The sequence below is a fragment of the Vipera berus genome, assembly GCF_964194415.1.
Source record: "Vipera berus genome assembly, chromosome: 1".
NCBI classification, from domain to species: Eukaryota; Metazoa; Chordata; class Lepidosauria; order Squamata; family Viperidae; genus Vipera; species Vipera berus.
The window spans coordinates 318,841,490-318,858,772 of NC_138202.1; the positions used below are offsets into that span (position 1 = coordinate 318,841,490).

Here is a 17,283-nt window from a genome sequence, read left to right on the forward strand (position 1 = left end):
ATCTTCTTGCTAGCCTTCTTTTCTTGGACATTACCCTCCTTTTATAGGATGTGGAAAATACTGAAACTCTGCCTCTTTAGAGAGACAGGCTGTCGTCGCTCTGTACAGTTAAAGAAAATTCTTCTAGGTCCTGAATTTAGTGTGTGAATCAGGAAATGTTCTAATGATATATTCATCTATCTTACAATTTTTGTTGGAATGATAATGATTCAACTTAATTTTATCAGCTGTGCCATAATATAAATGGGATTACATGGATAACTTGGGTGAATTCAGACCACTCAGTATAATATCAATTTCTTAGAAGTTTTATGCATTGTTTGGGAGTTACTTGCATCCTTCAATAGAATATTTATAACCATAGTAATAATATGTTATTTGGTCCAGAAAAGATATTTTATAAATTACCTGTACAACTGCCTCTTAGGAACAGCTGATTTCATTCCAAGACTGAACATCAAACCCATCCAGCCAATAGATTAGGTCTAATAAATGAAAGAATCAAGAAGGCATGTAGCCATCTGCATTTTTCATTAATACAAAAAATACTTTCTTCAGCCTTAGGCTGAATAAGCTAAAACCAATTTTACAAAATTGGAGAAGACAGAGCATTATACATGTTACTGTTTTCAGCATTCAGATGACTTTGATGTTGAGGAATTTTATCATCAAAGCATCTAGGAAATTCATTATTGCAAGGGATCCAGCGTACTATCTCATAGGACAGATAAAAGCAAATTTCTAATTAGAAAAGCTCCACAACTTTTTGAAGACATATGGACTCAGAAGGTTTTTTTTTACTGTCACAACTTAAGCATGACTATGTCCTAGAGAATACTCCAACATTTATTTAGTCATCCTCACAACATTTCACAAATGCCCCCAACTCAATGCAAAATGTGTTATGGGATTTGCGTATGTCTGAACTATCAGTAACCAATTCTTGTTCTAGTAAGATTTACTTCTGAAAAACTATCACACCACTCATGGAATGGTCTGTATGTCACATCTGGAATTAAAATGAGCTGTTTCATGGCTGCCCGAAGCATTTTTCCTCTCAATGTCAAATGATATATGCATCATAACTAGAAAACCTGCAAAAAAACCATGGATCCTTTTGAACTTTAGAAAGCATTTAGTGATCAGGCCAATGATCCACCTTGTCACATATAGTAAGACAAAGATCTCAAGAATATGGCCAACTGTAACTGTCATGGACTCTCCTAGAGATTCAGTAATCTCATGCCTCTTTAATTACAGATCATTTTATTGGATCCTCAACCTTGTGGCAAAAAGGTATGGGGGAAATAATGTTAGAAAGCCAAACTTCCTCAGGAAGTTGTTAACACTGACAATTGAGGCTATACTTCTGACATAATGCTTAAAGAAACTTAGGACTACACTGTGTGGATTTTCTGATAGTGTTCAATGTACATTAACAGATTCAATTGTATTACAGCCCATATTTTAGCCAATATATATAAGCAAATCATTCTTCCTGCCCCCTTTCAGCCACTACAACATGCAGGAGCTAACCCTTCAGTTGTGCAAGCGCTGGGTTCTGTTGTTTCTGTTTTCCTAATAATGAAAAATTTTGGCATTCATGAATATAAATAAAAGCAGTAATTAATTCACTGGTACAATTTTATGCTTGCTAATTGTGGCTATTAAAGTGATCTGTGAACAGACTTCGGTTGGATAAATTTTCTGTATTCTGTTGTTTCAGATGTTTAATTCCATCTCTCCTCCCCAAATGAGAGTTAATTTCTCTTGGGTTAGGATGTTAGCAACTGGAAAAGAATATCTTCAATAACTTGCCTCTGATGTTACCACTAGTAGGTCTTCACCCCCATATTTACATGTTTACTCTTAATCAGTGTAACTGTTGCTGTCAATCTCCCCAAATATAAGATTGAATATCTGATGTTTGTTACCTCTACCAATTGTCATTAGCAGCTTGTTTTTAAAGATGAAATAAATGTTATAATAATGATCCAAAATGTGTCTCTAGGACAAGAACCTGAAGGAAATCATATTCAGATTCCAGATCTCTCTGTAGCCTCCCTAAAGATTTCTTCAGTTAGGCAAGAACATATGTTCTCACATACTTCCACTGTTTATTTTCCTGGTGCATGAAAAAGCCTTGGACTGGGAGATGCGCTGTCCACCTGATCCCCTTATTTACCTGCCTTCGCTATTTAATTAATTAGTTGTATTATTACATAAACATAAGACAAAAGTAAAAGATCAAAATTAGAGATCTGCTAGTCTTTAGCTGCAATAAAGTTGATGTAATTGTCAAGAATACAGATGCAAGAAGTAAGAAGTTATTGCATAATGGCAAAATTTGGTAATAGAAAGCATTTCTCCTTCATTTTTCTTTTCCCTAACCACTATTAGATATAAGATAAGATAACCTTTATTGTTTACTGTTTGTTTCAGAGTTTAATGGTTATTGCTTATATCTCAGTCTTTTGTTTGTTTAATCAATTTCTCTCTTTTTTCCAAAAGCCATATTCTTGTCTGGATGTATATTCCTCCATTACCACATATTCTCTCATTTTTGGTCTCCCAATCCTGTATCATCAACAGGGTTTTTCTTTTTCAGTGTTGTGCCCGATTATTTTTTTTCCTAATGTCAATGTACATCTCAGTATATTATATTTATGCACTCTGGAATCATTCCCATTTTACTTTCAAAATTCCTTGAATATTTGGATGCACTTATTTACAGTAGTTTTGATTTTGATGTTTTTATTTTTTATTTTTTGCATGACATATGATAGTATATTTCTTACTTGTTATGGCATTTCCAGCATCTATTATTACATGATTGATTCATTTCAGCAATAATTGGCAGAGTTGTATATCGTCTATAAAGCTTTTTATATTAATTTTTCTTTAAATTGTAGCTTAGAATAAATTTTACTAATTTTCCCATTGATCCATTGTGATATTTCTTTAAAAATTTGCATCCATTTTTTCATGCAGTGTTTAATTTGTCTCCATATCATATTTCAATAACAGTACAGACACATGACCTAATATGTGACTTTGATTTAGTATATGTGCTTCAAATTCTGTCCTCTTTCTCAAGGATCCTCCTTTTTAAGATTGCTTTTTATCTTTTCAGCTATTTGCAAATACATTAACCGTGGTAGGTTCCTTCCATCCTGTTGTATCTTTAAACTGTTATTTGAATCTGAATATATCACAAATTTACGTTTCAGTAATTTTCTTCAGATGCTAATGTGGCCTCATCTTACTCCACCTCTATATATGAGTGTAAGGCTATGTGTTGAAAAACAACAGTTCTTTTGTGAATTCTTTTTAATTTTTTCTTTAAAAGTTATTTATCAGCACTGATCCTAATTAATGTCTACCTAAGAATAGGTCCTTTGGAGGGCGTGAATGGCTTAGCAAGTAATTTAGCTCATTCATCTTTGGTCGCTTCAGGAAAAGAGACAATAGTAATAATGTTTGGACAAAAGGCAATTTGCAAATAGTGCTATATACTATTCCTGAAATTAATAAAATAATATCAGAAATTATTTCAAAAAGAAGAATGAATCCATTACCATTAGTCAAATATAAAACCTACTCTTTCAACCAAAAATTGTTAATTAAGTATACTTTGGATAAAATGTGCAGTGTGAACAGATCAAATCGCATAGGGGTGTGTATGTGTGTGTGTGTTTGTGTAAAAAAGCAAATGTATGCCAAACCGTGATATTTTCTGCACTGGGACTAGAAGTTGGCAGGTTCAAAACCTTTATCAATCTCTATGCTAATTGTGAGTTTGACTAGGTTTTGGAACTTTTCTTCCTTACGCTGCAAGTTCTTTTCACTATAAAAGGCAGAAAAACAAAATAATCAGTCAAGGGAGTAACACACACCATTTTGCTAATTGCACTGGAAGACATCTGTGCAGACTTTTAATTGGGTGTACCATTACTGGAGGTCTTTTAACATACATATTCTCCAAAAAAAGGATATTTTGTAGCTCTGGGTTGAAATGAGGGGTCCTTGAGCTTGATTGTTTTCTTGCACCAAGGACCCCTCAAAACTATTCTCTGCTGTGTATGTGTGTAAGGGTTGAACTTGTTGATAAATGTTATCTAGGTAGTCCTTGGCCTATAATCACAATTGAGCCCAAAAGTTATGTTGCTAAGTGAGACATTTGTTAAGTGAGTTTTGCCCCATTTTACAACCTTTCTTGCCACAGTTGCAAAGTGAACTGCTGCAAGTCTTAAGTCAGTAACACAGTTAAGTGAATCTGGCTTCCCCATTGACATTGCTTGACAGAAAGTTGCAAAAGGGGATCACATGAAAGAAGAAATAAGGGTGACATGATAGCAGTATTCCAGTATTTGAGGGGCTGCCACCAAAAAGAGGGGGTCAAATTACGGTATTCTCCAAACCACCAGAGGGCAGGACAAGAAACAATGGTTGGAAACTGACCAAAGAGAGAAGCAACCTGGAATTAAGGAGAAACTTAGGTTTTCTTGTAGACATTCCATTACCAAAACAAGGTAACATTATCAGTGCTAGTCATTATCACTAGCATTGATGATGTTACCTAGTTTGGGTAATGAAACATCTGCAAGAAAACAATCAAGCTCAGAGAGCACCAAAGACCCCTTGTTGAAATACATTTGGGATACCTTGCTAGTGGCCATGCTGGCAGGAGCTTCTGTAAATTATAATTAAACAGCACTGGGAAACCACAATATCCTCACCCCATCTCTAGCAGAGACTGCATGTGTTTTAGAAACTTGCTTTGTATCCAATCAGGTTATTTATTCTTTTAGGCAAGCTTTCTGCTTTGGCAGATGGCAGCTTCCAGGCTTTCGGGCACAGAAGTTTCTTTTTGACTGTTCTTTTTAAGCAGAGATGCTGGAAACTGCCTTAAGATTTCCTACATGCTAAGGATGTCTTCTGTCCTTACAAAATTTTAGAGCTTGCCAGACTCCTGATACTATCACCAACCACTATCTGCCATAGGTAAATATCAGCCTTATTTATTTGCCAAACAAAAATCAAGATGTTATCGTAAGTTCCCACATAAGAGTCTCTAAGCACTCACTCAGAACTACTTAGTTGTAGCAAGGTGGCTGCATCATATGCATTCAGGCCTTGTTTCTATCCCTGAGGACGACACATACTTTTTAGTTTATTGTTCCACTGAAACAATATATTTAATCTTGTCACATGATAAATGTTTTGCTAATTTTCTAATTCACTTACACAACAGACATGATTGTGATAATTAATTCATTAATGAGTGCTGGTTTATAGACAGCACTCGACCAAGTTGTACCCATGCGGCCCTTGACCCGACGCAGATCTCAACGGGCCCCATGGTTCTCCATGGAGCTCCGCGAGATGAAGCGTCGGAGACGGGGCCTAGAGAGCTGTTGGCGGTCCAGCCGATCCGAATCCGACCGGTTACGACTAAGGTCGTTTACGAGAACTTATCTCGCAGCGTTGAGGGTGGCTAGGTCTAACCACTTTGCCACCCTCATCGCGTCCACAGATAATCGCCCGCCCGCCCTGTTTAGGGTAACTCGCTCCCTTCTTAATCAGGAGGTGAGGGAGGAACCCTTGCAGGGTCGAGCCGAGGAGTTTAGTCGATTTCTGTCGGACAAAATCGCTCAGATCCGGACCGGTTTGGACTCCGACTGGGCAGAGTCTGACGAAGAGGATACGGGCGGCCTTGTCGATTTAATCTGGGAAGAGTTCGATCCTGTGACTCCTGAAGAAGTGGACAAGATCATGGGGAAGCTGAGCTCCACCACGTGTTTGTTGGACCCGTGCCCCTCCTGGCTGACTTATGCAGCCCGGGATGGGACACGAGGCTGGCTCCAGGCAGTGATTACGGCCTCTCTGAGTCAGGGTAGCTTTCCCGCCGCCTTGAAGGAGGCGGTGGTGAGACCCCTCCTCAAGAAGCCTGCCTTGGACCCAGCAATTTTAAACAACTATCGTCCGGTCTCCAACCTTCGCTTTTTGGCGAAGGTTGTTGAGAGCATGGTGGCGCAGCAGCTCCCTTTGTTCTTGGATGAAGCTGATTACCTAGACCCGTACCAATCGGGTTTCAGGCCCGGGTACAGCACGGAGACGGCATTGGACGCGCTGGTGAATGATCTCTGGCGAGCTCGGGACAGAGGTTGCTCCTCTGTCCTAGTCCTTTTAGACCTCTCAGCGGCTTTTGATACCATCGACCATGGTATCCTGCTGCGACGTCTCAGAGGGTTAGGAGTGGGAGGCACAGTTCTCCAGTGGTTCTCCTCTTACCTTCTGGGACGTTCGCAGTCGGTGTTGGCAGGGGGGCAGAGATCGACCTTGAGACCTCTCATTTGTGGAGTCCCTCAGGGATCGGTTCTCTCGCCTCTCCTGTTCAACATCTATATGAAGCCGCTGGGTGAGATCATTCGTGGTTTTGGAGTTGGGTATCACCAATATGCTGATGATACCCAACTTTTTATTTCTACCCCAAACCACCCCAGCGATGCCCTCGACGTGATGTCCCGTTGCCTGGAGGCGGTCCGGGTCTGGATGGGGAGGAACAGGCTTCGACTCAACCCTGACAAGACTGAGTGGCTGTTCATGCCGGCATCCCGGGAAATTCCGATCATTCCATCATTGGCCATGGGGGGTGAGCTATTACCCCCCGTAGATAGGGCTCGCAACTTGGGGGTCCTTCTAGATTCACAGCTCTCTTTGGAAGAGCATATTGGAGCTGTGACTAGGGGGGCCTTTGCCCAGGTTCGCCTGGTGCGCCAGTTGCGGCCCTATCTAGACCGGGATGCCTTGCGTACAGTCACTCATGCGCTCGTGACCTCTCGTCTGGACTACTGTAATGCTCTCTACATGGGGCTGCCCTTGAGGTCCACCCGGAGACTTCAACTGATGCAAAATGCAGCCGTGCGAGTTGTCTTGGGGGTTTCCCGATACTCCCATGTTACACCTTTGCTCCGCGAGCTGCATTGGCTACCGGTTGCTCTCCGGGTGAGGTTCAAGGTCCTAGTGATGACTTACAAAGCCCTTCATGGCATGGGTCCGGACTACCTACGGCAACACCTGCGGCCGGCGTCAACTTCCCTCCGTCCAGTGCGCTCCCACAGAGAGGGCCTCCTCAGGGTGCCGCCGATCAAAGAATGCCGATTGGTGACCCCCAGGGGGAGAGCGTTCTCTGTGGGCGCGCCAGACCTTTGGAACCGCTTACCGGTTGAGCTCCGGATGGCCCCCGACCTTCGCTCCTTCCGGCGCGATCTTAAAACCTTCTTTTTCGAACAAGCTGGCCTGATCTGATGGGATGGGGTTGGGTTTTTATAAATAGCTCTAATTTTAAGATGTATTAATTATTATGGGCATAATGGTTTAATCGCTTTTAATTTTTGTATTCGGTTTTTTACTATGTATTGCCCTGTTCACCGCCCTGAGTCCCTCGGGAGAAGGGCGGTATACAAATTAAATTATTAAATTAAATTAAATTAAAGTTTCCGTCAGATTTATACATCCTTTGAGATGATAACTAAGGCACTATGATTTATCTGTCTTGGTTTGGAAGTGGGTCATGTAGAGAGCCTAGTAAGGTGGTCCTTTTGTGCAGATCATGTCATAAAAAAGTGTTGGATCAGACTACAATAATTACATTTTCGATGCCAGACATGTCAAACACAAGGCCCGGGGGCCGGATCCGGCCCGCGAAGTGGTTTCATGTGGCCCGTGAAGCCATCCTGGAAACAGTGAGGGAACGGCCCCCGCTGCCTTGGCCCTGGCCCAGAGACCCTCCTTCTGCCAGAGACCCTCAGATCTGTCCCACTCCTGCCCAGGCCCCCATAGGGACCCTTGATGCCAACGATGTAGAGTTGGCCACACCCACCCAGCAGGCCATACGCACTCTAGCCACGCCCACCCGGTAGGCCACGCCCACCCAGGCCACACCCACCCGGCCCCCTGAGGGCAACCGCAATGCTGATGCGGCCCTCAATGAAATTCAGTTTGACACCCCTGTTCTATGCAACTGTTCTTAGCTTTTGTTATTCGAAAGCCAGATTTTAAATTCTCTTTTTAAAAACAACAGCTTACCCTGTAATAACTGGAAGTAATTTACATGTGCAAATGGAAGAGTGCTGTCTATAAGTGTTTCAGCAACACAACTTTTAAACCACGGGGGCTTTGGGGACCCAATGGATGCCTTCAGATTCTCCAAAGATTATGGCAACTATTCTAAATTTTAAAATCTAAAAATGCAAAAACATAACTCTAGAAATTTAGGCCACATCCATCCCGATGTTCTGGAGACCACAAAGAAGATACAGGTAATCCTCGACTTACAACAGTTTATTTAGTGACTGTTCAAAGTTACAATGGCACTGAAAAAAGTGACATGACTGCTTTTCACACTTACAACTGTTGCAGCATCCCCATGGTCACAAGATCAAAATTTGGATGCTTGGCAACTGGTTCATATTTATGACAGCTGCAGTGTCCTGGGATCATGTGATCACTTTTTGTGATCTTCTGACAAATAAAGTCAATGGTGAAGCCAGATTCACTTAATATCCACGTTACTAACATAATGACTCCAGTGATTCACTTAACAACTGTGGCAAGATAGGTCGTAAAATGGGGCAAAATTCACTTAACAACTGTCTCGTTTAGCAACAGAAATTTTGGGCTCAATTGTAGTTGTAAGTTGAAGGACTACTTGTATTGGAAACTAACAGCGATTTGCAGATAATCTTTTCCTTCCTTCCTTCCTTCCTTTTCTTCCTTTCTTTCCACTGATTCCTCAATTCCTCAAAGTGCACTATAGCAAAAAATGGTTTATTTAATTATGTCTTCATATGATGATGAATTTAGCTGATGTCCATAAAACTAGTCTTATTACCATTATGAAACAGCAATAACCTATTTGTCAAAACACAACCCACCCTAATGTATGAATCCTAAAGCCATTCTTTCTGAAATTCTTTCCTTCAAGATCTGAAATTCTTTCCTTCAAGATCTGAAATTCTTTCCTTCAAGATCCGAAATTCTTTCCTTCAAGATCAACATAGGGATACTTCAGTGATCTTCACAGGTAGATAAACTTTATTACACATTTTAAAGAGACTGAAGACCTGCTCACTCTCACAATGAGGGCTAACTACAATTTTTCCTGGACAGAGATAACTTAGCCTTAGTTACCAGTGCTTTGGTAATGGAGATTATTGCTGTAAGTGCTCTCTGGGGCTGTATTTGAAGGCTGTCCAAAAGCTTTGCTGTTATCAAATCTCACTTTCATTCAGCTCAATTCAAATGGTTGTTAGCTTACTTTCCAAAACTTCACAGCATGAGACTCTGATATTTGCTTAACAAATCTCAGCCATCTCAATAGCATCGCTGTCCATGCATAGGATAAGAGGCAAACAGCAAAATGACTTTAATGATACAAGCCCCAGAACTTTTGTATGTGTGCTGCAATGTTTTACATGTGTATGGAAGAAATGGAGTTTGCATAATAACATTAGTTTTCTTCATTCTGACCAAACTGTCACATTCTAGTAATATTTCTGCACAAAAGTACGTAATCTGCAAAGCTGAATGACCTACCAGTATGGTACATATGTACATACATTCATGCATATCATCATACTGTTTACCTTTCATGGTAAGGAACATTATGCAAAGGGAAAAAAGGGAGAAAAAACAATAACCAATAGAATAAAAGCCCTGTCACAATAAAAGAAACATCATCAAAATTATTTACTCCAACACTATTCTCTGTATCACATCATACCTTTCTGTCCTTGTAAACTATCCTTCTTCCACTGCCTCCATACATTGATTTGTACATTGCCTTTGTATATTAAAATTCTCCTTTCTTTTTGAGATTCTCATTGATTCTGTCCAACTATAATTTTCTCTTATTTGTTAAGAATTCCATTTATTTTGAAGGATGCTTCACTTCCATCGTATGGTGCTTTTTATTGCATCCAGCAACAAATTTTCAGCTCAGCATCTGTGCAAAATGTTCTCTTTTACAGGTAGTTCTGACTGATGACTGGAAATGAGTATGGATTTATAGTCATTGCAGTTATTAAGCGAGTCACTGTGACTGAACTTGTTTTTATGATATTTTTTTTGCAGTGGTTGTTAAACAAATTCATTTTCCCCAGTGACACTAGAATTAAATGCCAGAAACCAGCAAAAAAAATAATAATCAAAAATTGCAGTCATGTGACTGTGGGACACTATAGACAGCTGTAAATGTGAATTGGTTGCCTTGGTGGAACAGTGGGCTAATGCCTCCTTAAGTAACACCAGCTGCCTGCAATTAGTGCAGGTTCGCATCCCACCAGGCTCAAGGTTGACTCAGCCTTCCATCCTTCCGAGGTAGGTAAAATGAGGACCCAGATTGTTGGGGGCAATTAAGCTGACTTTGTAATAATGCCGCTTGTGGGTGTGTGTGAAAGCCCTAATAAGCAGGCATATACATAGAATGAAGGCTACTGCTAAGCTTGTAAGCCGCCCTGAGTCTTCGGAGAAGGGCAGGATATAAATGGATTTTTTTAAAAAAAATTCAATCATATGACCGAATGGGTAGGAGTGGCCATTGTAACTTCAAAATCAGCTTTGGGAGGGGAGGGGTCTGTTATCGAACAGTCACTAAATGACCAGTTGTAACTCAAGGACTACCTATACTGCTATTACAATGCCACTTACTTCTCTTATTTTCCTTAGCTTTTAAAACTTTTAATACTTTTGTTTTGTCCTTTACTTCTGTTTCATTATTTAAATGTTACTGTAAGTTTAGACATTGCAAGGTATATAACAGTTTAATCAACAAACGCCAGTTCTCCAGTATGCAAACTATAGCCATTTTACCCCATAAACCAGTAACACTGTTATGAGTTTGGTCATCTTGATTACTGTGAAACAGTCTATCGCTAGGCAACTGATGGATGGTCAGGGATTAAACAAAGAATATTAATGTTCCTTAATGGCTTAAAAACTCTTTTCTATGCCTTTGGGATGGAGAATGACACCATTGGGTTACTAAGGAGGAAGGAAAGAGATTATTTTAGAAAATCTGAATGTGGACAAAGGAAGTATTTAGATAAATTAGTTAAAAATGAAGGCACTTTTTGTTCTAATGTTTTCTCAGGAGCCTAAAGCAAGGTAATGCTTTATGCTTCTTCTTTTTAGGAATGTTTTTTGCTTCCATTAGTTCTTAGCATTTCTAAGAAGATTTCTGCTACTAATTAGCCCAAATGTCTTGCTTTTTGATAAAACAGCAAAGAGCACATGCTCACAATCATGATTCTTGATGCCATCCTTGAATTCATGCTTTAATGAATACCACTGCAATGTATGGCAGTGAAAGCTGGACCATAAGAAAGGCTGAGCGCCAAAGAATTGAAGTCTTTGAACTATGGTGCTGGAGAAGACTCCTGCGAGTTCCTTGGACTGCAAGGCGATCAAACCGGTCAGTCCTAGAGGAAATCAACCCTGACTGCTCTTTAGAAGGCCAGATCCTGAAGCTAAAACTCAAATACTTTGGCCACCTAATGAGAAGGAAGGACTCACTGGAGAAGAGCCTAATAGTGGGAAAGATTGAGGGCAATAGAAGAATGGGACGACAGAGAATGAGGTGGCTGGATGGAGTCACTGAAGCAGTAGGCGTGAGCTTAGATGGACTCCAGAAGATGGTAGAGGACAGGAAGGCCTGGAGGAACATTGTCCATAGGGTCGCGATGGGTCGGACACGACTTCGCAACTAACAACAACAATTTTCAATTTTCTTCAAGTCAAGGAGTTGAGAGACTTGGCACATAAGAGGAGATTAGAAATATTGTTCCAGTATGTTAAATTTAGTCACCACACTGTTTCATGTCATCAAACAACCCAAAAAAATGGCCAGAGACCTTTCTACTTCTATAAGTATACTTAGAGACACCATCCTTAATTTACAATACTAACCAAGAATTTGGGCCTGGTGAACAAATTATGAGCTTGCATTGGTAGAACATCTTTAGAATCATTTTCTTGTTCTGGAATATGCTACAGATGATTGTTGTTAATTTAAGGTAGATGTGAATAAGATCAAATTGATTTTGCCTTCATTTGTGTTAGATGTGAATAAGTTAGTGAATGGGAATAAATATGGGTTTGAAATGTTTTTCCTAATATTAGCAAAGTTGAGATGCATGTACTTTAACTCCCAGAACTTTCTGCAATGGCCATGCTTGTCTGGGAAATTCTTGGAGGTTAGGTCAACTTATTTGGAAGTTACCAAGATTGGGAAACACTAAAGATCCATTTCTTTCTTAACCATGAAGATGACAAGTTGATGCTGGACCAATCATATTAAAGCCTGGTTGTTGGGAGATCCCTAATATAAAGGTTGTATCTTTTAATTTTTTGAAAAAATAGTGGACTGAATGATGAAATTGGATCTTAGAGATTTTGACAAAAGCAGCCTTTCCCAACCTGAGGGCTCCCAGATGTGTTACTCTGTGTTACTACTGTCTTGTGTATAATGTATGGATTCTACCCATTCTGTCAGGCCATCTAGAGAGGGCTTACTTAGGGTCTCAACTCCACTTGAAGTAAGAGGATATGAGAAAGAAAGGCAGAGTTTTTCAATACATTGAAAATACAATGACCCCTACATTGAATCCAGATACATACTTAGCCTTCTTACTTCTAACTTTCAGAAAAACTTTTTAAAAAATCTTTTCCTTTTAAGCATTCTTTTGGCAAATTTTCAACTCTAGTACATACGAATGGCGAAAATCTACATTTATTTTAATCTGTTTCAATTAGTTTTGAATTATTCTCTGGGAGATTGCTATTTAGGATTCTTTTGTTAATAGCCCAGAATCGCCTGATGGGGCAATGTAAAATTATTAATATATTGTTATGTTATCTATACTATAGTTTACTATACTATACCTATAAATTGATGTGTTCAGTTATTATTATCACACACACACACACACACACACACTACTTTGCCTGCTATATTAGATTGTATCAGTTTGGAAGAAAGCTGCCTTAGATTTTCTGCTTAGCAATAAAGATTTCTCAGTGACCTATCTCACAGACTGATTTTATCACACAGTGCTGTTATGAAAATAGACGTTTGAGTTGGCATAAATATGAAAAGTTAATACAGTATACCAAAATAGAACAACTTTGCTAACATCAATTCCATTTTGCTGATGCTATCTAAAGAATTTTAAATTGACATTGATATTTTCCCGATCATATAGTTATATCCCAGCGTTCAATTTTTTTAAAAAAAAAGTGCTTCCAAATACATATAAAGTTACATGACGCACCCCCCCCTCCTTCCCCTTCTGCACTTAACCAATAGAAGGAAATAATTTTAGGAGCAGTTCGTCACTCACAATCAAGAACGATTTGTAAAAACGTTTTGCTAATAGAAAATGCGAAAGAGAATACTCTGCCTCTAAGAATCGGGAGGAGGGAGCCCGGAATCACATTCAATTATTTACTATATTTTGATTATTTACACATCATCGCTCAAAGCAGGAAGGCACTTCGCAAAAGCCGTCGACGTTTCTGGGCGCTGCGGGCTCTTTGGAGAGGAGCCCTCAACTGAACTACAGTACAGGATTTGGCTTCGCCCCGCCTTTCTCCTCCCGAGCGAAGGCGGAGGTGGTGGGGCTGCCCCGCTATTTTCCTGCTTTCTGCGCGTGTTGGAAAAGTGGTGCCTGAAGCCAAGGAAGGGGAGGGGAGGGGAGAGAGAAGGGAAGAGAAGGAAAGTAAAGCAGGATCCCACTCCCAGCCTCGCTCTGGAAGGGAGCCTGGGCCTTCTTCTTTTCCTCCTCCCTTCGGAAAGCGACAGAGGGAGGGCGGGAGGAGGGCTTACCCAGCACTTGCGAAGCAGTTTGGATTCTAAGAGGAGGGGGAAGAGGAGGAGGAGGAGGAGGAGGAGGAGTTGGATGAAAGTGGTGCCCGTCTCGGTGCGGGTTTTGCTGCTCTAAGTTCCTCTTCCAAGCCTGCTGCTGCTGCCGCCGCCGCTGCTGGTCTTATGAAAGCCTGTGTCATCGCTCCTAACTGGGGCGAGAGTAGGGGAGGGAAATCCCCGCCAGCCAAATTTGGCACTGTGGAAGGAGGAGGAGGAGGAGGAGGAGAAGGACTTCGACCACGGCCAGGGACAGAAGAAATGCCATCTTCAGTGATTTGTGGCGCCTGCTGAAACGGGCGAGCCAGCCAAGCTCTGCTGCCAGGCGCAGTCTGACGCTGCCCAACTCCGGAGTGGCTGAGCTCGAAATGCCACCGAAGGAGCGGCGCCTTTGCCGACTCGGCGCGTGAACGGCCCTCCCAATCCTCCTCCTCTCTCTCTCTCTCTCTCTCTCTCTCTCTCTCTCTCTCTCTCTCTCTCTCTCTCTCCCCCCCCCGCCGCACCTCCTTTTCCCTGCTCGGCTCTCCCTCTCTCTAAAATGACGATCGGCTCGGAAACCTCATCATGGCCAACGGGACGGGGGCGGCGGCGACAGTCATGCTGAAGTGCGTGGTGATCGGCGACGGAGCGGTGGGCAAAACTTGCCTGCTCATGAGCTATGCCAACGACGCCTTCCCGGAGGAGTACGTGCCCACAGTCTTTGACCATTACGCAGGTAAAGGGTGGGGGGGAAGACCGATGGTGTCTTGTTTGCAAATGCTGAGTAAGTGTTTCCCTGTCATCTTTTCCCGAAACCCCCCCCCCCTCCGTCCCCCATTGCCTCTCCCCGGCTCTCTCGCTCGCTCCCACCCCTTCGGCAGGAAAAGCAAGGAACTTAAGCAAAAACTTTGCTCTCCCCCTCCACGTTTTCCTCTCTCCCCCTCTCTCTTCTCATTTCTCCCATCTGCCGCCCTTCCACGAAAACCCGGCTCGGCCTTTCCCAACTGGGATTCTTCCAGATGTGTAACGCTGTCAAACGAGTTTTGAGAATATCTGGGCAGCGAGTTAGGGAAAGTCGTGCTGGAATTTATAATGTCTTGAATTGTCTTTTGCTCCTGGAGAGTTTGTAGTAGCTCCTCAAAATGGCTTATTTACAGCGTCCCCCACCCCCAACTCCCTTGGAGGGCTTCCCCTCTGCATTATGGTTGTCGGGTTAGTTATGGCAGGTGGGAAACGGAAAGGGAAGAGTGATGGGATCTTTCAACTGTACTCGGGGTTGTTATGAACCAGAAGTATCCTGCCTGCCCTCTCCCCAGTGACAAAGCCCCTGGAAGAGAGAGCAAAGTGGTAAAAGTTATTTTATTAGCAGGAAAGATCTTTAGTCATACTAAGTGGGACCCTGCATATAATGACAAAAACCTTTATGAGCACAAGGAGAAATATTTCTTTAGGTGCACTTTGATCAGTTGCAGTAGTTTGATCTTGTGAGCACATGCGTGTTAATGTGGACTGAGAAACATGCACTCACATGGACATCTTTCCTAGATGCTGTGACATTGAAAAAGTGTTTCTGTACTCTTTCGTGCTATCAAAGAAACTAGCAGCCTGTGTATATTTTTGTATTTTCAATGCCCGATTCCCCTCCCCCATCCCTCCTCCCCCATTTTCCCACTGAATTATGGTGAGTGATTGAAATTGATCCTTTGCTTGTCCTCTTCTAGAGAGAAAAGAGCAAATATGCTGATCCTCCTTCCCCACTTCATCTTCTCTTTCTTTTTGCAGTCAGTGTGACAGTTGGGGGCAAGCAATACCTTCTTGGGCTTTATGACACTGCTGGACAGGTAAGTACCTTTCTGATCCAATAGAACCAGACAAGGGTTGCATTGAAGAAGAAGAAAAATGTTCGGCTTAGTGTGGACTTAAAAATAAATCCAGCTTAGAGTCTAAAGCTTTAGTTGTTTTTATGCTCACTTGCACATGTTGAATTATTCAAAGATTCTGTTGAGAAGTCTCACCACAGCAGCTTCTGCTAATCGCCTCATTTGCTGTCTTGCTACAGAGCTTTCAGAATGAACCTGCTTCCCCTCTTGTTTGCTCTGCTCTCATTAAAAGACGTTACAAACAGCTCTGTTAATGTGATGATCTGACTCTGGCCTTACAGTGAAAACTGTAGCTGTTTGCACTGCCCCTATGCCTGGGCTGACTTTTGAGTTGCCTGTTGTTTTCTCATTGGTGAATGGGCAACCAGAACTGCTGCCTCTGATTGGTGAATAATGGCATCATCTAATTTGGTAGGAAGGCATCTTGTCTGTTTATTGCAGCCCATTGCTTTCTGTCTTGAAAGAAATCCTTTGAATTGAAACATTTGCAAGGAATGATTGAATAATTTGAGAGTATAGAAGTCTAGGAAGAATGTGTCTCTCCCTTCCTTGGGACACATCTACGTGGAGGCAAGAGGAGCAAAATAAGAAGGGAATCCTAAACTATTGCTTTTGTATCCAGAACTGTGAATTGCCATTGATTCTTGCAGTTTGTCTTCTTTTAATATATATTGGTATGGGCCCTTAAACAATATCTCTCAGAGAATTAACCTAATATTTATTGTGCCAGAATGCTTTAAATGAAGACATTCATAGTCATGATGCTACTAGAATTAAAGATTTAATCAAAATATACTTGGGAAATGGTTATGCAGTCCATGACTCACTTCCTTAATGACTGTGCATCTGAGAAGCATCAAATACAATTCATAAAAAGAATTATGCCTCATCATATACAAAGTTTGTCTTAATCTGCCTTCTCTAAACTGCATGAGTCTATTAAATCCCCAACTGCTATAATTCCCTAGGCAGCATTTTAGGAAAGCACTGGGTCTGGAAGGGCTAAAACTAACCTTTACTTTTTGTCTCACAGTAGCCAGTCAATAGCAGGATTTAAGTATTAAGTGTTCTTCCACCCATATTTCCCATAGATTAGTACTAAAAGGCAAGCTGCTTCTGGTTTAATGTCCAGTAAACATTGAGAAGCTTACTCGTTTTTAAAGCAATTTAAGTTGGGGCCCCCATCTCATCCTGAAGTGGAGGCTGATTTATTTATTTAGAAAATTTAGGTCACTCAATTCACTTACAGTAAGTTTATGAAGATAAAACCCCAGTGAAAAAGCCAATAAATCCCCACCTCCCTGGTGACAGCAATCAGACCAGCTACTTGATGGGTCCATATCACTCTGGGGTCCCCAGGCCCATTGGCACAATCATGTCTCATAATGCTGTGCTCAAATTGATTCATTGTAAATAGTTTGAGAATGTTTGAATACACAGAATCAGGCCTGTAATCTGAATTTTTGTGCTTCAAAGATTTATATCAGGATCTAATGCATG

The 17,283-nt window shown here is 41.3% G+C and overlaps 1 protein-coding gene across 1 annotated transcript in view; it reads left to right on the top strand.

Annotated features, from left to right (window-relative positions):
- Positions 1 to 13,999: 13,999 nt before the first annotated feature.
- RHOQ (ras homolog family member Q) overlaps positions 14,000 to 17,283 on the top strand; it is a 34,859-nt gene continuing 31,575 nt past the window's right edge. Inside the window, exons 1-2 of the mRNA XM_081312954.1 lie at positions 14,000 to 14,639; positions 15,686 to 15,744. Coding sequence (XP_081169080.1) covers positions 14,489 to 14,639; positions 15,686 to 15,744 — 210 coding nt within the window. The 5' untranslated portion in view covers positions 14,000 to 14,488. The remainder of the gene's footprint in view (positions 14,640 to 15,685; positions 15,745 to 17,283) is intronic.